This window comes from Aphelocoma coerulescens, chromosome 2, assembly GCF_041296385.1.
Source record: "Aphelocoma coerulescens isolate FSJ_1873_10779 chromosome 2, UR_Acoe_1.0, whole genome shotgun sequence".
NCBI classification, from domain to species: domain Eukaryota; kingdom Metazoa; phylum Chordata; class Aves; order Passeriformes; family Corvidae; genus Aphelocoma; species Aphelocoma coerulescens.
In genome coordinates this window covers 93,736,963-93,758,276 of record NC_091015.1, presented here as the reverse complement: position 1 = coordinate 93,758,276, position 21,314 = coordinate 93,736,963, and the positions used below count along the sequence as shown (strand labels likewise).

The window sequence follows — 21,314 nt, the reverse complement described above, 5'->3', positions numbered from 1 at the left end:
TAAAGATCATAATAAAATGTCTAGAACCAAAATAATTTTACTATATATATGCCTTCCTTATTGAAGGAAGAATATGTAGACTGTGTTGTGTGATTCGGTAGCTTTTGAAATCAATGGTCTCGCCCTTTATTCAGGAAATTAGCATTTCTTTTAATCAGTGAAATTCATTGGAACACCACTGTCCCCAGCTGAATGACAACAAAGAATAATCCATGCTAATAACCAGCCTTTGAGAATGGAAAAAGGAATAGCCACATCATCATGCAGTAGAAGATGCAAGAAACCCATTTTGACATAATCTGCCTTTTGTACTTCTTTTCATCTCTGCATCTATTGCCTTGCACTGAAGCTACTCATGAAACAGCAGCATCAATATTCCTTGTAATTTATGTTATTATTGGCAATTATCAAACTTATTTTGACAAACATATAAAACCAAATCAGTTTTGTCGCCCTGAAATTCTTGTTTTAGAAGCCTCTTGTGACAAGAGTTCTGTTCTGACAAATTAACTACCAGAGTGAAATAACATACACCACTTAATAATTTTGCATTTCATTCCTTTAATTTTCAGTCTAACCTTTTTCTTAAAAAAACAAATAAAGAAAACATAAGTTCCAAGGAGTCTTTTCTAAAGTAATGTTATGTGCATTAGTATGGTTCCTCCTATGTTTTGTTTGTGTGGGTAGCAGTCCTATATATTTGCTAAATAGCAGAAACTCTTCCTTGGTTTTGATTAATTGTTCTCTGAAGAATCTGTCTCTAGTTCTGCAACATTTTTCATAAGGTAGGGTAAGGAGGGTAATACAACTCAAGATGAAGGTGTATAGTTGATCTATATGGAGGTATTATTGTATGTTCTAAATTATTCTTCATCTTATTCTTTATGCATTTGAAAGCAGTAAAAGTGTTCTAACTGTAGTTATATATTGAACAGGTCTTTCCTGAGATGCCTATGCTACTTGTCTCTATTTTGTCCAGTTAATTTGCAATTTTATAAAACCACCTGAGCAGTTCCAAATTTCCAAAGTTTTATTGCTTTCCTCCCACCTTCCCAAGATCTCCTACCTGAAAGCAGGTTATCTTGGAAGGGTAGATGGTTTCCTAAGTAACACCACTAAGTGCAAACTGTCCCAATATGAAAGACTAGGAAGTGTATAATTGAAGGCTAAGGTCTTGAAACTGAAAAAGTATAATATTGTATGGAATTTGGAAACTAAGTCATAGTACAGCAGTGAGTGTAAAGAATAGCATGATCAAAATAAGAAAGGCCAAGATATAAGCAGAGAGAAAACTGATGCACTTCTGGATAAATTTTTGTTTGTCACATACTTTTTGAAAGGAGGAGACTTTGGAAATAGTTGGTCCACCATTCAGCTAATCACAGATGGTCCAAAACCTTTAAAATCTGATCTATATCTTGCTTCAATCTTTAATAAAAGGTTATCTATGATTAGATGACCAAAGTAGTCACCATCTGTGATGAAATAGTGCAAGAAGAGAGGTTACTAAGGTACTTTCAGATCATCTAAATCTCAAGTAGTTCCTTTAATAACCTCAGAACTTTTTAGTAAATACTCTCAAAAGCTTATGGAGGCTGAGAGAGGTCAAAGTTAGATACTGTCTTCAACAACAGGGAGGCAGAAAAATTACACAAGCAGTTATAGAACAGTAAGACTGTAATTTAGCACCTTAAATAACAAAGTTAAACACCTCAGGTAAGTCTATACCTAAAACAAAAGTGAATTTCACCTGGTTCCAGGTGTGTGAAATCCAATATATTTCTGTAGGAAAGCATGTCATCATTTTTTGAAGAGCAACAGTAGGACACAGCTGGAGTTATAAGATTTGAAAGAGCAAGTCCTGTTAACTGAACTCAGTAAAATGATTCCAGAAAAATTCAGTAAAAATTAGCAGTCTTCAGTCTTCAACAACAACAACAACAACAACAACAACAACAACAACAACAATAATAATAATAATAATAATAATAATAATAATAATAATAATAATAAAAGTGCATCCCTGGTGGAGAAGATAATGTTAAGTAATTGCCCATGAGATTTACAGTTTCTCAGCTGATTAAGGTCACAGGGGGTGCGAACTCCCCTGAAAAACATTTAATACTACCCTTCTACAGCCATGGTCATGTCAGATGTATTAACACATTGATCTTAGGGCAGGGATGGCTCACGGGCTGATGTCTCCCCAGAGCAACCTGAAGCAGGGCTGGCTGACCTGGGTTTGGCCATGCTGCCACATCCAAGCTCTGGAAGTGCCACTGAGGCACTGGCTGTGTGCAATCGTACTGGTAGGGCATCCTGACCTGCAACCTCAGCTCGGCGTGAGGTGCCCTGGCGGAGCTGGGCTGTGGCAGCACAGTGTCAAGGCTGCAGCGTGGGCGGCTTTGGAGCCAGCTGCTGGCGGGGGGAACCTGACCACCAGTGGACTTGGAGCCAGTGTTTTGCTCAGGCCAGTTGCTAGGCTCTTTTGAGTGCTTGCTATCTTGCAGGACTGTGGGATTCAGCATCTTTCCCTGCAATTTGGGATATCCTACAGCTGAATAGAGTAGCTGAGATAAAAGGACCTGTCTCTGTTCTCTCTCTGCTGAGAGCTAGTCTGTATCTCTGACCAGAACATTCATGCAGAAGACAACAGAGAAGAGAAAATGAAGGAAAGAGGTGATGGAGATTGAGCCAGAGTGGCAAAGAGAGCAATGCAGGGAACAAGAGGTTCTCCTGTATGTCCTGTTCCTATTTATCTCTTTCCCTAGGACTTATCACAGATCCCTTGACACTGGAAATATGCTGTGATAACACAGAATCACGGAACAGCTGAGGCTAGAAGGGACCAAGTTCTCTAAGTTAATCTGCTACTGCAATATGTAATGCCTCTGGCTCATGGTTGCTTTGACAAGCAGCTGTGGACCTCAACCTTTTGTTCTGTGTTGTTTTGCTTCTCCAGAGGGGTACAACAGATGCTTAGACACCAGCTGGCTAAGGAACAAATTCTTTGATGTTGTTGGAGTCCCAAGGGTACACAGGAGATAGTTTCTGGCAATCTTAAGTGTTAGCTTTGCTTTTGTTCTCCATTTAGAGAAATAAGGTAGAATACATGAAGAGCTTTTTTTTTCTGAAAGTCCTTTGCTTTTCAACCACAGATTGTAGAATTCACTGTACCTTCCTTTTCCCTAAGGCATAGCAAACTTTCAGGTTGAGCCAAGTAAGGATGTTTATTTTCAGCTACCGAGGGTAATTGGTCTCTAAAAACATATGGCATTTCAACTTTGGCAGTGACATAATTTTCATTCAAATGCAATAATGTTCGCTTAATTAAATGCATCCTGTGGGGACAAAAAGAAGTATTAATATGTTAAATAAAAAGTAGAGCATTCAAATTAGAAGTTCAAATTCAGATTTGAGTACTGCACAGTTTCAATTACCTTGTCCATATATAGAATGTTGCAGTCATTATTTACATGACGGTGTGGGGTTTTTTCCACTGGACCACTGCCTCTATCTAGAGATCTGGTCTAAGAACTGATAAGGGTTTTAGACATTAAGGTGTGGGGTGTTTCTAGCTGGAGTTTGAAGAATGAATTGGAAGATGCAGGTTTCTAGTTTGGAGAGGGAAAGTAGAGTGGGGGAGTCCATCAGCTGGACAAGAAAATAGACTCCAGTGGGAACATTTAATGGAATTAAAGAATCATAGAATCATGGAATAGGCTGAGTTGGACACCAGCCTGACGTCACCCCACACACTGTAACTCTTTGTGTCCTATCTGTGAGCCATCCATCATGTAACATGGTGATCCAGCTGTGTGCTGGATATTTCGTCCATATCACAGCTTTGTTGGGATGTTTGCTCATCTCTTTCAAGAGATTTCAAAAGCTTTGCTGAAGTCCAAAAAGGTTATATCTAATGGCATTTCTGGATCAAGTAGGTGGGCTACTGTTGTAAAAGGAAATCAGGTTTGACAAGCAGGATTTAAGCTGTGCTGGCTGTGGCTGGTTACTGCATTGTCCTGTAGGTGCTTTTTGATACTTCTCAGAATAATATGTTTCATGATTTTACTGGGCACTGAAGTCAGACTGATAGGCCTGTAGTTTCTGGGGTTCTCCTTCTTGCCCTTCTTGAAAATCAGGACAACGTTCACTAGCTTCCAGTCAGATGAGGCTCTCTGGATTCCCAAGACTGCTCAAAAATCATCAAGAGAGGTTTTCGGAGGACATCAGCTAGTTCCTTGAGGATTCTCAGATTAATCCCATCAGGACCCATGTATTTGTAGGGATCTATCTGGAACAGCAGATCCCACACAATTCAGGGTTGACTGGGATTTGATCATTCTCTCAGACATGGTCGTCCAGCTCAGGGCACTGAGATCCCCTTGTTCCATCACCCATGTTGAAGACGGAGGCAAAGAATGCATTAAACACCTCTGCCTTCTCTATGTCCCTGTTTTGGAGGTGACCATCTTCATCCTGTAATGTGCTGATGTTGTTTCCTACTCTGCCTATTGCCATTAATATATTTGAAAAAGCTTTTTTTGATTTCCCCCCACGTTTCTGGCAGCTTCAACTCCGGTTGAGCTTTGACCACACAAATTTTCTCCCTACAGTGACAAACAGCACCTCGGTATTCTTCCCATGTCACATGTCCTTGCTTCCACTGGCCATACACCTTCCTTTTTCATTTTACTTCCAAGAGAAGATCCCTGTTCAGCCAAGCTGGCCTTCGGCCTCATTTGTTTGACTTGTACATTTAGGAATTGCCTACTCCTGTACCCTTGGGAGGTGATTTTTAGAAATTATCATTTTACTTCCTCTTGTTACCATGTCACTTTCTCTTGCTCTGCTGTTGAAACACCTTATGTCTGGTCTTTCAGAAGAGAGTTACACTTATCCCATTGTTTTGGAAAGGCATGAGATTACTACTGGGCAACCTTTGGTTTAATTAAGTTTTTGCTGTGGAATTATAATTTTATTTCCTGAGAAATTGCATGAGAGAAATATAATGAGGAATTAGCTGTTACAGGCATAAGATCGTACTGAAACAACAAACAAAGGACATGATCATCATGGTAAACTCTTTGGAATGGCCTCTCCTGTTCAGGTTCAGGGTGGTGGGAAGCAGTGGAAATCTATTAAAGCAGAATCAGCAGTTCCACCATCTGTATTAACATACTGTCTAAGTTTCAAATGCTTTTGCGAGGATGGCTGTTGTACACATGGAACAGAGAACATGCTTCATTTTGCCTGTTCAAATCTTTTGCGTTTTTTTGAGTACTTACAGGATCATGGAATTGTTCTTGAATTTTAAGGAAGTATATATGTGATATTGGTCTTTCCACCTGTGAGAGATTTGAATGCCTTCAAATACCAAATACTGAGATCTGCTTTTAAAAGAGGTTTTAAGTTGTAATTCTGGTCTGCCTCTTGATTTTTTTAAAACTGCCTATGCTTATCCCACTATATATGTGTGTGTGACAGTGAGGGTGGCCAACTCCATAATTTTTGAAGTGACTGCAAGTAAAGCCTTTTCATGTTGCAAAAATTCTCACACCCACCTCTACTAACTCCTTCCCAGCAATTAATTCTGCCAGAATGTTCTCCCCACAGAGATTTGTGTTCATCCTTCAATCTTATCACTGCTGCTTTTGAGAGTTTTTCACCCTCTCTCTCCTAAAACAGTGGGTGCAGTTGTAACTTTCCACTTCTTCCTCATATGTTCCTCCTGCCCCAGCAAGCACTTCAGGGGAAGGAAGAATGAAAAACAAGCAGCTTTTCTTCCATCCAGCCAGCTGAGAGAACAGGGGGCAGGAAAGCCCAAGTCTCATCCCTCCAGAAAACCTGAGGAATCTAAGACGTGCAAATATATGGACAGGGCTTCAGAGCTATACATGCTATTTGTTTCTTTGCTTTTTTATACTCATGGAGGATGCACCCTTTTCTGGATAGAAAAATCAGTGGCACAGATTTAGGTGTTGAATATAAATTAGTTCAGAATCCATACAGTTTTGGTCTATATCATCCTAGTTACCTGCCTTCTCTTCCACCTGACTAATGGTTAGCCCTCTATTCTATGTCTCTCACTTATGACAATTTATGACCACTTACATTAGCTCCAGTTTTTCCACCTTTTGTAGGAGCATAGTACTCCCAAGTCCCTCTTGCTTCTAACATTACTCCAATCACCAGGAGACACCCTTGGGACATTCAGGCCCATTAGCATCTGTGTTGCTCTGGTCTCTTCCTCTCCTGGGAGCACTTTGGCAGCCTCTATGAATTTCAGGATGTGACAAAGCAACAACAGAGGGTAGATCAGAGAGCGCAGAGACAGACTTCACCTGCGGGGAGGGACATTCGGGGAAGCAATGGGCTGGGGATGCAGAACTCCCTGTATGTGCTTACAAAGCTTCAGCCAATACGACAGATAATGTAACTTAATAGTGTTAGATGTCCAGCATCTTTCCAGCGCCTGCTTTGATAGGAATAACGAAGTCCTCTGGAACATGGTAAACTGGGGAAAATGTATGTTATACTTCCTCCTAACTTGAATGCTGGTTTTGACAAAAATCGAGGTATGATTTCTAAAAAGGGGATTCCGCCTCCGGAAAAGGTACCCAGTGAAACAGTCCTGCAAGGGCCCTCCGCCCGTGGGAGTAATTTCAAATAAATCTCCAAATGTCTCTCCCTCAGGCGCCGGGAGGTGCTGCCACACACTCTGGGGAAGGCAGCGGCGGCCCCGCGGGAGCCGGGCAGGGCCGGGGCCGCCGGGGGCGGGCCGGGAGCGGAACACGCCGCGCTCTCCGCCTCACGGCCGCCGTCGGGAGCGGCAGCTGCGGCGGCACCGCGCCCCTCCGGGCGGCGAGGGCTCCCGGCCCCACGCAGGCGGAGGCCGGGGCAGGGGGCCCGACCCCGGGGGCATCTCCCGGCGCTGGGGCGGAGGGGCGCGGGGCAGAGGCTGCTTTCACGGTCGCCCGCGAGGGCACCTCCCGCTGCCGCCGCCACCCTGGGGCGCTCACTCTGGGCGGGCGCCCGCTGCCCTCCCCGGCGAGGAGGAGCGCTCCTGCCGCCTCCGCCTCCGGGGGAGCCGGGCAAGGCATGTGCGTGCGGGGTGGCGCCTTCCGGAGGCGCACCAAGCCCCGGGCGGGCTGCGCGGCGGCCGCGGCATCCCGGCGCACCATGCCCATGCCGCCGCCGCCGCCGCGGCTCCTCCTCTCCGCCTCCCGCGCGGGAGCGCGCCCCACTCCACTCCCCGGCTGCCTCCTGCAGCAGCGGCGGCGGCGGCGGCGCTGAGGGAGTTGCGCGGGCTCTGCCCGATGTGGCAAGAAGCAATGATGATGAGGAGGAGACGCCGCTACCTGCTGGAGCGGGCAGACCAGGCGGGCGGCGGCTGCGGGGCTAGCGGCGAACAGTCCCGATCCCGGGACTGGCTCTACGAGTCCTACTACTGCATGAGCCAGCAGCACCCGCTCATCGTCTTCTTGCTCCTCATCGTGATGGGCGCCTGCCTAGCTCTGCTCGCCGTCTTCTTCGCCTCCGGGCTGGTAAGAGACGCCCTCCCGGTCCGGGACCCGCGCCATCCCCGGGTTCCTGGGCATCCCCGCTGCCGCCGCCCGGCATCCCCTCTCCCGCCGCCCCGCTGGCATCGCCGCACCCGGCACCCTCAGCCGAGCCGGACGGGGCGGGACGGGACGGGACGGGGCGGCCGAGAGCCGGTGCTGCAGCTCCTGCGGCGGAAAGTTGGTGGCGGGAGGCGCCGAGGTGGCGGCGGGGGCCGGAGAACCCCCGCCCGAACTTTGCTGCCCGATATTTAGAGGCGACGCGGGAGCAGCGGCCGCGCGGCTGATGGAGCGAAAACTGAGTCAACAAGCGCATCGAGTTTAATTCACTTAATTCCTTGGCTCCGCTCTCTTCCAACTGGCGGCTTGGCCGTGGTGGCCTTTGTAGTGGCAGGGTTTGGATCGCCGCACAAAAATGCCGTCGGTACCTGTATCTGAAATAATATGTTTAGTGCGAGTAAGCAGGGGCCGTGCCCCTCCTTGTGCTATCTCCCTCCCTCCCCCATGATACCATTTTCTAGCGTTTGACCCATTTTCTCCAGAAAGCTTTTGGGACAGCACAGCCTTCGTTTTTAAGGAAGGTGAAGTTTGGTCGGTCGGATCTCTTTTCTGCGTGCTCAGTGTGGGCTTTCCAGCCTTCGGGAAGAAAAATGTGTCACAGCAGCAAATGACAGTCGGTATCAGTTTATCTCCCCAGAAATGGGTGGCGTTTTGCCCTTGCAAAGGAAAAGCTGCAGAGGGCAGTAAAATTCTTGCTCCTTTAGAGAGTTTTCCTGCTGTTAATGATTAGAGGCAGGCTATTGGCATTACGGTATACTTCTGAAGTAAAGAATGGGTATTTGAGTGGTCTCAGACTCCTTTTCTCCCCCCCTCTTTTTTAAAAAAATAAATCCGTTTATGGTCGTCTGGAAAGCTTGGTGTTTATTGAATAGAGCTAGTTATCTCCAAAGGCAAGGATGAGTCGGTCCGTATAATCTAATGGATTCTCCTAGGGGCACTGCAGCTAGTATTTGCTTATACAGAGAATCCTGCTTTCTTGCTTAACCAAACTTTTGTCTTAAAACCTGCAGAAACTGCCTGCAGGATTAGCTAAACTTTGAGTCAATTGGTGGTTTATTTCCTTTTGGTGTTTGAGCTTTTTGTATTGTGTTTTGAGCTTTTTGTTCAGCAATTCGTACTAAATAGAAAACAGTTGTAAAAGAGCTAATGTGAGGCCAGTAATGGTGATGCTTCATAATTCAGTTGTTTAATGTCGAAAGGTTTAAATTTTGGAGCTCTGTGTGCAAAATACGGGTTTGACCACTTATCTCATTCTAGTATGTTAATGTGGGTGCTTGTGCATCAGGGCTGAAGGGACTGTTGGAAGGTGGAGTTGGAAGTCTGTCAGGCACAGATAAAAGTGTGGAGATGTACACTATACCTGCCCACAGTTAAGGTGGCAGAATTTGGGCTTGACACTGTTTAGCACTAAATTTTGTACTTTTCAGTCGTGGTGTGATATACAGCTTGTTTACAAGTTGCATGTGGTTATTTTGGTAATTTCATTTCTTGAGGTAAATCATTCACAGTAACGAAGGTGGCATAAAACTGGACCCAGAAAGGAAGGACTGCTGAAAGTTACGGAAACAAAACTGTGAGCTGGCTGAATCTTGCCAGGCGTTACTTCTTCAGAAAGAGTCAATTTAATAGTTCAGTCTGCATTTGGAATTCCAGACATACCGGAAGAGGAAAAAAATGCTTTTAAAACCTTTTTCCTGAGCCTTTATCTTTCTGTAGCTAACAACTGGATGGGTGAGTGGAGAAAGAGGTGGGGTTCATCGAAGTTTCCAGTCGACAGATAAAAGTAACTTCAGGCAGAGAGAAAGCTTGCCTGTATGGACTTCCAGCCGCAGGATGCTGGACAAAATCCTTTGGAGCCTTGCCCAGAATTTCACCTAAAAGCGCTTTATTATAGTCTAGTTTCTGCTTGTGTTTGTGATTAAAATACTCCTGAAGGTTTAGATCTGTTTCTCCCGTATCTGAATAAAGGATATGCATTTTATAGAGCTGTGGAATTTTAGTCATTTTTTTGTGCCTCATGATATAAAAGGGACATGTGGTTAGGAGTATCTGAGCCACAAAAACTGGTATTAATATCCTTATATTTCTTTTTTTACAACTTGTATGTGTGTGATTGTTTTGACAGAAGACTTAATTTTGTAGAGATCAATGGAAGTGAAGTGGGATAGTTCTGTACAGATCTGTGCTATGCATCTGAAGTTAAAGGAAATATTTCTTAACAGTTGTTTCCTTTAGATTTTGTACAAAGCAGTTAAGATTTCACTGAAAATTATGTAAGCCTGTTGTGGAGACAGAACTCCAAAATGACTCGCTATAACACTCAATTTGTATTTCTTGCTTGTGCTTCATAGAACAGCTTAGAACGTGGAACGTGGGATTGGACATTGTTAGGATGGATATTCATGAAGTGTGAACTGTTTTTATGTTCTAGGCTGTCTTAAAAAAACTTGGAAACCAATGGAAGTGAGAGGAGGCTTTCCTTCTATTTTAATGTTTTATTTGGTTGTTAAAATATATCACTGTAATGTCTGAGTTGCCTTTTTTTGGTGTTTTTTTTGTGTGGCAAAGTATTCTTAAGTGTTCCCAAACACAGCCAGGCACACAGGGATGTATTCTACTTACTCAGCTCTTTCAACCTGTCAGAATACAAGCTATAGCCTTTCTGATTTCAGGTGAAAAATTTATGAAAGCTGTTGCAAAATTACAGTAAACAAGATTACTTACAAAGTGTGCCTGGAAATCTGATTACTTTTCTTTCAGACAATGTACTGCTATTATTACTGAGAGAGGTTTCTTGGGAGATTTTGCTTTTGTTTCAGAAAACTATTGTGATTTTGACCTTTGGAATTAAGCACTCTGTCTCCTCAAACACTAGATACAAAAGTCCTAGAGTCAGCTTGAAAGATGACCATTCACAGCTTGTAGTTTTAAATAATGTAGTGATAGTATCAACCTTTGAATTTCCTGTGTCAGAGTATCCACATATTTCTCTATGGGGCATGAACTGCAAACTGGCAAAATGAGATCAGTCATCCATGTTTAGCTGCTGCTTTAATCAATAGAGAGTAAATGATTTTCCCAAACCTGCGAAAGCCTTTCAGGACTTAAAAATGCCAGAGGTCAGCTTCATTTTCTCTCTGACTATTGTATTGTTCTTTCAGTGTAATATGTAGGAAAAACTCATTATTCACCTCTCTTTCCCTTTTTAGTACTAAAAGCTTATGGCCATTTTTAGTGGTATCTAGAACAGTTTTGTCTCTGGCCAGAGCATATCTCTTACAACTACAATTTGCAGGAGATTTTTAAAAAAAAAAAAAAAAGGCAATTTTTAAGTTTCAAGTGTAAACTATGAGTGTACCCAAATTATCTGAAATTGTGATTCATTTCTTACATAATGAAACAAAGCTCTGACTGAAGACAGGAGTGATGCCCAAATTGTACAATTTGTTGGAAGGCCATAACTTTCCTTTATCAGTGCATTTTTCCACACAATGAAGAGTGCCTAGTCCATGGATATAGGCTTCAATAAGAACCTACACTTCAGGGACAGCAAAATCTTTTATCTCTTGTGTTGTAAGTGGGAGAAGAGCTAACCTCTTGGGATCGTCTCTCTGTTCCTTTTCCAAAAACTTACGGTTCACCAGTCTGCTACCAGATACAGATGTGTTTTCTTTTAGGCTGGCCTGTTCCCCTTGCTCAAGTCCTGTAAGTCTGCTGTGTGGTGTTAACATTAGTTGCAGCCCTTATCTCCCTCCCGAAGTCTTGCTGCCACATGTGACCTTGTAAAGCTCTTAAGATGTGGTTGCTGTTATGTTGGCTCTGGCATGCCAGTGTGTGCTTCTTGAGGATGTCCTTGGCCAAGTGGAGCATGTGTTGAGCAAAAAGTGCTTCTGCAATGTGGCATTGAGTTGCCTTCCCTCTTGCAAAGCACAGTGAGATTGTGCTGGGTCAGCCACCTAAGGACTGTCTGTGGAGCAGAGGTATTAGTTACCCCCGCAACCACTTCTTTGAAGTTCCTGAAAAGCTCAGGATTGTGCTGGTAGGCTCAGTTAAGATTCCTGAACCTTTATACGGATTTATAAATTCAAACAACTAAAGGGGGGCTGCACATGTATTTCACTGACGTATCCAAATACCTTCTGTAGCAAAAGGGGAGTAGTCAGTGGTTCTTAAAGACAGAACGCAGTTAACTAGGTGGGTGTACCTGCACCATGGCAGATGTACGTTCTGCAGGAATTGGTTTTTTGGCATCAGACTGACCGAACTTAGCGTCAGCTGATCCTGCATAGAAGAAGAAGTAGCTGTTTCATTCTGAAGGAGTATGTGAAAACTTTTTAGCTGCCAACCTGGTTGGCAGAGAACTGATACTGTGCAAGGAGAGGAAGGTCAGGAGGGTCCTGTAAGCCTCTTGGGGCTTGAACTGAGGTGTGCCATTTCTTTGGGTCCTTGGTCAGAAGGACAGAAATCCTCCTTCCCTCTATTTGGTGTTATTCCTGAAATAAATTATTGTTGTTTCTGGTAAAAGCTGGACATCAGCCAAGCCCTTCCAGATTTCCACGATCAGAATCTCATCCTGAAATGACAGGAGAAATGTGTTCCAAGTCCATGTGGAAAAAGTAGCTTTAGCAGACATGTTTCATCATTTTCTAAAAGCATCTGATACGTACCTCTGGTAATGTTGTCATCTCATCAGTTTGGGTCTGAAAAATTCCTCCATCCACACCAAAAGGTCACCACACTGATGATGTGATTTTATATCTCTATTCTTGAGGTGGTCTTTTATAACCTAATTGCATAGAATAATACAGCCATACTATAAGATCATTTGTACTCTCAATTTTAGGAAATCTTTTGAGATCAACCCTGTGTAATTTACAGCTTTTTTTAGTTTAAGAGCACCAACTGTTTTCCCAAAGTCCAAGAATACCCAAGGTCTGAAAATGTTCCTTGGAATCCTTGCAGACTGAAAGTAAGCCAAAGCATCTGCTATGGTGTTTTCAAACTCCGGTATATTCATTCCCCCAAGAAGAAAGCTAAATCACAGCAAAGGTAATGAAGTAGGAAAATCCTCACTAATTGAAGGACAAGCAGAGGTTTCTTTGCATGCTTGATGCTATGGTTGTTGTGCCCAGGAGGTATCCTACCTCTGCTTAAACTCATTCTGACAGTCTGTTGCTACTACCAACCTGAGAAGGAATTCTAAGTAAACATCAGTGTATTTACAGTGCCTTTTCTTTCCACAATTCCAGTTATAATTGACTGTACAGTTCTGCTTTCAAGTCCCCTATTAAAATGTTCCATAAGGAGATCCTATGTTTCTAATAATTTTTTTCTTGTCTCTAGACACCATATAGCAATACATTCTTCTTGCTGTAGTTGCTGGTCATTTGATACAATCTTAGGATATTGCTGTCCCTGCCAGATGTTCCTTCTGATGTTCTCTGAGAGTGACTTTTGTAAGGCAGTATTACCTCTTTAGTCAGGCAGTAAAGGTTGCTGTATCTTCCTGTCTGAAGCAGGAATTGCCTGGCTTTCTGTCTGGTTTCATTCCTCAGTATACATCAGTCTGGGCTGCTGCTTCTTTCATTCACTAATGACAGTCCCAGTACATCTGTGGTTACTTTCATTGCTTCTGAGAGCTTGTCTCATTTGCCCGTCTCTAACATGCTTGGAAAGAGAGCCATTGAGTTAATGAGGTGCTGGTGGCAACCTCACTTTGCATGCCTCTGTTTCATCTTTCATATTGAATAACCTAAATTCTGAATAAGAATTGGATAAAACTATGGGTGTGGCAGTGTTGGAAAAATGCTTAGCCTTTAATTGTCATTGTAATCTTAATAAATTAGAGTTTTAGGAATACCTTGGCAATAGAAAACTTATTTAATGTCACAAATTGTGACTCAAAATGGTGGATCCACAACTGCTAATCATTACTGCAGCTGGCAGAAATGATAAATAACATACTGACTAGAGCTGTTCTTTACTGTTGTGCGATGGGAAGAAGACAGATGATGGATTGGGCTCCAATTGTCTGCTGTCTTTGTCAGCCTCAGGCCGGATATGTGGATTCACAAATCCTACACAGGCAACTTCATAGTGGATCTGCCATGGACCTGTGAATACCAGTCTGCGTAATCTTCCTTAAATTTTTAAAAAATTGGTTTCAAGTTCCTTGTTGTGGACAGATACATCCAACCCATTTGTGGGGATCTTAAAACTCCTATAAAATGGTGAATGTTTCTTTGAGTTCAAGAGCTCTTCTAGATTAAGGGTGTTTACCAGAGATCACAGTCTCTACATTGACACTGCGATTAAGAAAACTTCTTGTTATAACAGTAGTGGTCAATGAAGTCTTCCAGACTGCTCCGTGCATGACTCCAAACTGATGGACACTTCACACAGATAGATGTGTTCTGCAAATCTCTTGAGCAGCTGGCTGTGCAGGCATCATGGGAACAAAGTTCAGCTGAACACTGGTAGTGTTTGATCTATGCCTACATCCCCAGTCATAGCTGAGCTGTGATCCCAATTATATGCTGCCATAGTAGCTTCTTCATACTTCAAAGAGAATTGAATCAGCTCAAGCCAAATTGATCTGTGATTATGAGAAGATGCCAACAGATTAAACTTCTGTTTTGGGGGATCTGGATCCGAAAACAAGTGAATTGGCACAGTTCCACCCTTTTTTCCCCGATTTTTTTTTTCTTTGAGCATAGAACCTGATGAAAAAAACCTAAAACCCAAACCAGCTCCATGCATTTTCTTCTACATATCTTTTGTTTTTATATCTCGAATAAGCAGCCTTCAGACACTGAACCTTATTCAGGTGATGCTGAAAATTGAAGGGACTATTACACCATCTGTACAGAGGAGTGTGAGGCTGTGTCTAAAATTACTGTCCCAGCTGTCTGTTTCTCCTGCCTGTATAGAAACATTTTCTTTATCTTGTCTCTAATCAGAACTCTTGGTCTCAGTGTGCATACATGGTATAGAAGCCCCTTGCTGCTTCTGGTGTGACCCTGTTCAAGGCTTGTGTCTAGGAGAGACAGAGGAAGTGACCACAAATCATGACCTGTTAGTCTGAGCATCCACTTCTTCCACCATCCATGCTTCTAGTTTTGAAGTTTTACTTACCTGGAAGATGTACTCCAGAGTGCAGGGGCAGTGGCTTCTGGTTGCATACACCAGAGAGCAGCTGGGATGAGAGGTGCTCTGGCCCATCTTTGTTTCCCAAATAGCTTTTCAGAGCTGCTCACTAAGGTTTGCAAAAGTAGTTAGACCTTACTTTTTTTCCACCTGCCTCCTCATAGCTGAACTGTGTACTGTGGGACCTTTTAAAGACCCCAAATGCTATGGCCTGCACAGTGTGTCTGCCCACTGACTGGATAAATGGGATTGTTGTCCTTCCATTCCAGGTAAAATGTCCATATCCCTGTCTCCAATTTGCTAGTACTTTGGTCATTCTGGCAGGAAAATCCTAGGAAGACTAGATTCCCCCCAGCTCTTTTTCCAGCAAGATTGATTTCAGGCTGAGGACTTGGACACGTTCTTTCCTCTGAGAGATGTGTTAGGAAAACAGATGCTCTTTGAACTTGGTTCAGCACCTGCTTGCTAGTGCTTCTATTCCTATAGAATTGTTTAGGTTGGAAAGGACCCTTAAGGTCATCAAATCCAATCATTAATCCAGCACTGCCAAGTCCACCATTAAGCCATGTCCCTAAGTGCCATATCTACATGTGTCTTAAACACTGACAGGAATGGTGACTTCAACACTTCCCTGGGTAGCCTGCTCACCCTTTTGGTGAAGAGATTTTTCCTGATACTCAATCTGAGCCTCTCCTGGTGCAATGTGAGGCCATTTTCTCTTCTCCTATAGTTTGTTATTTGGTGAAAGAGACCAAGACCCACCTTGCTGTGCCTTTGAGGTAATTGTAGAAAGTGTTCAGGTCCCTACTGAACCACTTTTTTCTCCAGGCTAGACACCCCTAGTTCTCCCAGCTTCTCATAAGTCACTTCTGTTGCTTCATGAACCTTGGCAGGTGGGTGAATTCTCTTTCCTTGATGCAGGTACTGTGGTGGTCCTTTGTTGCAGCACAGTGGTCTGAGAACAGTCTAGTCTGGTGAAGACCTAGGAGGTGGTAGGGTAGGTTGTCCAGACCAGTAGGTTGTCCTATAAGCCCCACAGGGCATCCCCACCCTCTGAGTTCATGCCAGAAAATGGCCATAGACTTTTGTTGGGGCTTGTTTTCTGCACCAGTGAGCTCTGGCAATTTTTAAACCTGACTGATAGGTGGTGGGATTTTATAAAGTTGCTTCAAGTGATGTGACATCTGTTTAACAATAAAACAATTTACCAGATTGTTTTTGTTTTCTTTAGTTTTTAATATTTTCTTACTTATACTTCAATGAAATGTGGTAACAGTACTTATGAAAAAGCCCTCAACTAATAGAAAATAAAAATGCCTGTATTTGCAGAATCTATATTGCTCTATTTCCTATGAATATGTCTGAAGTTTTACTCCTGAGATGTTACTTGGCAGTTACAATTTAAGTGTAAGCTAACATGTTTGTTATCTTTATTGTAAATTTTATCATAATAGAAATAATAGCCATTGCAGAATGTGTTCTTGGAGTCAAAAATCTACTAAGGTATCTCTTTGGCTTGAAGTCAGTTGAGCTGACAGACATACGAGAGTGTCAAAAGTATCCTGAGGTGAGTAAACTTTAAGAACATTGTTATAATAGTAATAACGGTGTTTAGTATGTAATTGCACAACCTTAGGAAATACTTGAAAAGTAATTACAAAATGGCAGTAGTGCCTTTCAATATTAAAACTATTTTTCATGCTACCCTATTATGCCGATAAATCTGATAAATACTCTTGCAAAATGTATTTTTAAAAGACCCGTTAGAGAGAGAAGCCTAAGCGTACCTTTTTCTTCATTAAACGGACCTTTAAAATGAGCAGTTTCCGTATGTGCTGAAGCTCATGTGCTCCCTGGCTCAAATTTTGTGATCCTTACTTTTAAGTGAGTTGCAGCTTGACATTTTTTCTTGATTACAGCCAGATTCTCCAGTTATTATGTCAGGAGGAAAATGGTGAGGGAAAGCCACCTTTTAGCTTCAATTTAAAAGCGACAGCCAAAATATGTAACTGTCTGTATTAAATAGCTCAAACAGTCACATGAGTACTTCTGGTTTATGCAAATCTGAATGAGTATTTCAGACATCGATGAATCTGTATGTGTACAAGAAAGGCCATAATTTCGCTTTTAAGACATGCTACAGTGTAGTTAATCTGAAAAAGATGTCTTTGAGTCTTGTGAAGAAGTATTGTATTATCCTTAATGTTTAGCTGATGGAGCTTTTTCAACAATGACTTATTTTGAATATAGTCAACTATAAAATAATACGTTCTTCCTAAGTGTTTTACTCAGTTTATCTTCCATGTATTGTGACCTGTATAAACAGTATTTGCATTTACTGGGGAGTTTCTTTAAAAATATTTTTATAATAGGAGGAAAGATTTTGAGAATATCTGAAAAACAAGCTAAACTAAGTTACTTAGCCACCCTTTTTTGAGAGGAAGTCAGAACCAATGCATGTAGATTAAAGTACGCAAGAAAGATATTTTGATTGCTATATTTACATTAAAAATTAATAAATGATGTGAGTAGCTTTTAATTACTTATGGAGCATGAAATAATTACAAAAGTACAGATTTTTGCTCACTTTTCTGCTTGTTGTATCCCCCCTCTTGTGAAGGGGACTGTAGCGGGTTGGGTTTGTAACCGGGCAGAAACACCAATTTAGTGTAGTGGTTTGGTCCAAGATACTCATTACTGTTTATCTTCTGTGAGATAGGAATTAGGAGAAACACAAAGCAGGCACCAACCTTGAAAGACTATAAAGAAGTTTCTTAACAGACCTAAAAGAAGAAAAAAAAATACCACACCTTCAGAACTCTTCTCCTCCCCCCACCTTCCTCCCTTCTCCCACTGACAATGTAAAAAGACAACCCTTGAGATGTTCAGTCTGTTTATCACTTCCATAATAACCTTGTTCAGTCCATTTAAGAAGAGGAGTCTCGTCCATGCTATGAAAACATTATCACGAGGCAGCTGCCCACTTCCAAATAACTTTGTTCAGTCCGTTTAGGAAGAGGAGTCTCTCTGCTTGCATGTGAGTCCCTTCCCCCAACTTGCAGCTTTCCCACAAATGCTTTTGAGGGTCCACTCTTGAAGTTTTTTGGGGTGCAATTTTAAGGTAGAGCCGTTCAGGAACAAAAGTTCTCTTCACCCATCTCTGGGAGCATCTCATCTCTAAGAAATCTTTGGGAGCATCTCTAGGAACTGAGGTTTCTCCTTTCCCATTTGGAGCAAAAGTCCTCTTCCATCACTCCCTGTTCAACTTCTCATGAAATTACAGCTGCGTCAGCATCTGCCTATCTCAGTGCAGGTGCTTTTGCTTATGAGTTCAACACTCCACCCCCATATCTTCATGAAATTACAACGGGATACTCTGATATATCATAGCTTCACAACAGACTTTCAGATGCTTTAAGCATCTCCTCTTTCTCTTCCCTCAGGTTTTCAGCTCTTCACAGCACTAAAAGGGTTAATCTCACCTAGGCCTTGCAGCTGGAATGTTGCTTATCACAGTGGACAGGGGGAGCCGAGCCGCTCCAGCTGCCCACAGCAGGGCTGTTGGGGGGTTCCGCGGGTGGAACAGGCCCATGGCTCCAGGATGGCCGTGGCCCGGCCCGGCCTGGCCCGAGCAGGGCCTGGGCTGGGCCCGCTGGCCCCTGCACGGGGCCTGCAGCCACCTGTCCCAGCACTGGGAACGAGTGAGAGAAACTCTGCCTCAGGTTTCTGTTCTTAAGTGTGGATCACAGAGGCGGTCACAACTTTATAAGTGGCTTAAAGAATTGTCCATATTCAAACTGGCCAGCTGATAGGTTCTGTCAGGTCCCAGAGGAAGCTGTAAGCACCCCTTAGCAAGGACATCCCTTCCGGGACTATGCTTGCTAACCTATGACAGGGACACTTCAGGGAGCAGAATGTAAGTAACTGTCCTTGGTCTCTGGGATATGGTTTTCCTTTTGTGGCTGCCAGCTGCTGCCACTGGGTAGGACAGTTTTAGAAGTGCACCAGCTGAGTGTTGTAGCTACTAGTAACTGGGTTTGACCATCCTGTTTTTCATAGGCTGTTACATGTTTTAAAGTAAAACTTTTGATAATTGGCAGCCTAAGAGAAGATTGAGATGCTGCTGGATGACTGTAAGGCATGACAGTCCGGTTCATGTTCCCTGACCCTGTTCGTGGGCCTTCTGAACCCCAGCTTATTAAATACATAGTTGTATGCACTGACAGATTTTATATGACATGTGGTTAGCAAGAGAGGACAGAAATCTGTGGAAAATAAACCAAGAGAGAGACAACTGCTGATATGGCAAATGAGGATGTATAAAAAAACTGCTCACTGTTCAGGTTGAGTACATGGTGTTTGCACAGGGTGTATTTTTGAATATAAAGTATAGAGGCACACACATCCTGGTTCTACTAATTATGTTTTTGGCAGGGATAGGTGTCTGTCCTGTATTCCATGGCAGTAGGGAATGGTCATGGGCTCATGGGGCTCTGGCTATACCTTTGCATGGAGATAGATCCAGTGGAGGTTGTGCCTGTTGGCCTGAGATGGACACTACCTTTAAACATCAGAAGAGCTGAATTAAAGGGCAGTCTCTGCACTCCATGCAGGGAAGAGAAACCTTAAAACCAAGTGTTACTCCTTCAGAATCTAGCCACTGTATTGCAGCTTTGACCATTCTTGAAAACTATCATTTGGAAGTGGTGATTGAACCAGAATTACGTGTGTTCGTCATTCATTGAGGTGGCATTGTGATGTTCTCACCTCTTTGTTCTATTTTCCTATGTTCTGCATTTTGGGTTGTTTTTTGACTGCTGGTGAGGACCTAAGTAGTGTTGTAATGGGTCTGGCTATGATAAACACCAAATATCTCTATTTCTAAGTATTAGTAGCCAACCAAGAACCTGTTGTCTTGTGCAAAAAATTAGGATTGCTTTGTCTGAGGTGTATCTCTGCACACACATCTCTGCTGAAATTCATCTGCCATTTTCTTGTTCCCTAGTGACTTTTATGAGATCCTTTTCTGTTTCTTCATAGTTGACCCTTGTCTTTGCCAGATTTCTATTCAGCCCTTTTCCCAAAGTGTTTATGGATATTTTGAACACATACCCTAGGATTCCTGAGGCCTTTGGTACCTTTGTTTTTAACAATTTTTCCTAGGGTAGATGGCAGGCCTGCTGGTACTCCCCTTAGTCTTTGAGAGGGATCCAGGAGAGACTGGCATTACATCACATGCCTGTCTTTGGATACTGTTGAACTTTTGGGTGCAGGTTATATGCTACTGCTGTTTTAGCTTTCTCTTCTTTGAATCTTATTGGCCCTTTCTGGTTAATCCTGACTGCTTGTGGTGATATTTTTTTTTACATTTCACATTTCTGCTTTTGTCTGTAATGCCTTTCACTAATGCTCCAATTTGAGACGGACTTTTTGGTGTATTTCCCTGCATAGATTATTTTGGAATGAGACTTATCCCACACTGAACACAGATAAAACAAAAACAACCTGAACCTTTTCTGCTACAATCTGTTCTTCTCTAGTTGATTTTTTTAATACCTGCATTGTCTGTTTGCTTGGAAGTCCTTTAGCAGGCTGCCAACTCCTGATTATGTTTCAAAAAGAATTTACTACTTATTTGTATACTCTTAAAAATAATTTCTCAAGCAAGTTCTTTTCTTGGCTGGCATTATTGAGTCTTTATATTAATTGAATCTTTATATTAAATCCTTTTTTATCCCCTTTCAGGTTGTTGGTTTGGTTGGTTTTTTTTTTCCTATTAAAGATAATTTTTAGAAGCTTCACTACGTGGATGTTGAGGCATTCTGGTTGTATTTTGGTCTTTCTCAAGTTGTGTAGGGGAATTGGTTAGCTTTTGCCCTGTGCCTCTGAGTTTTACAGTGTCTTCAGGCGTAAGCTTATAGCTGCGCCTTTCAGTTTTGGTGTTTGGGTCTTGTTTTTCATTTGTTTGCTTAACAAGATTTGTCATTGGTATAAAGAAGCTCCTCAATAGCAATATTTTGTGAACCAGATTCTTTCCATTACTTGAGATCAGATTAATCTCAAGATTGTTTTCTCTTTCTTCGTATGGGTGGGTTTTTTCATCTGTGTACTTGTTTGTTTTGTTTTTCAGTAGTGCATGAGACACAGACTGTGGTCTCAGCTTCCATCTGCTGTTGTGATCCTTAGCAAATCCATCTGGGAGTCACTAAAGTGTCCCTTGACCTGCTGTGTTTTCTTCTTTGACAGCCTTCCTTATATCTGCATGATAACCAGTCCTCTCAGTAATTTATTTTTATGAAGCTTTGCTGTTCAGTCTCTTTATACTGTTTGTTAATTTTCTTAGACTGTTTAAATAGAGGCCTTTCTTCAGTCCCTGTTGAAGTGTGTGGCTTTCAGTCTCTTTCTACTTTTTCATTATTCTGCCGATGGTCTTTCTTTACACCAAGTTTTCAGTAAGGTTATTGTGTAAATAATGCTTCAACAACAGGCATTTTAGTTCTTCCATCTAGCTTCCTAGGCTTGTAGAGAAGAGTGTTTACTTTCATA

General features: G+C 42.5%; 1 protein-coding gene across 1 annotated transcript in view; it reads left to right on the top strand.

The window, feature by feature from the left end:
* Positions 1-6,946: 6,946 nt before the first annotated feature.
* ADCY2 (adenylate cyclase 2) overlaps positions 6,947-21,314 on the top strand; it is a 213,628-nt gene continuing 199,260 nt past the window's right edge. The window contains exon 1 of the mRNA XM_069004074.1: positions 6,947-7,547. Coding sequence (XP_068860175.1) covers positions 7,320-7,547 — 228 coding nt within the window. The 5' untranslated portion in view covers positions 6,947-7,319. The remainder of the gene's footprint in view (positions 7,548-21,314) is intronic.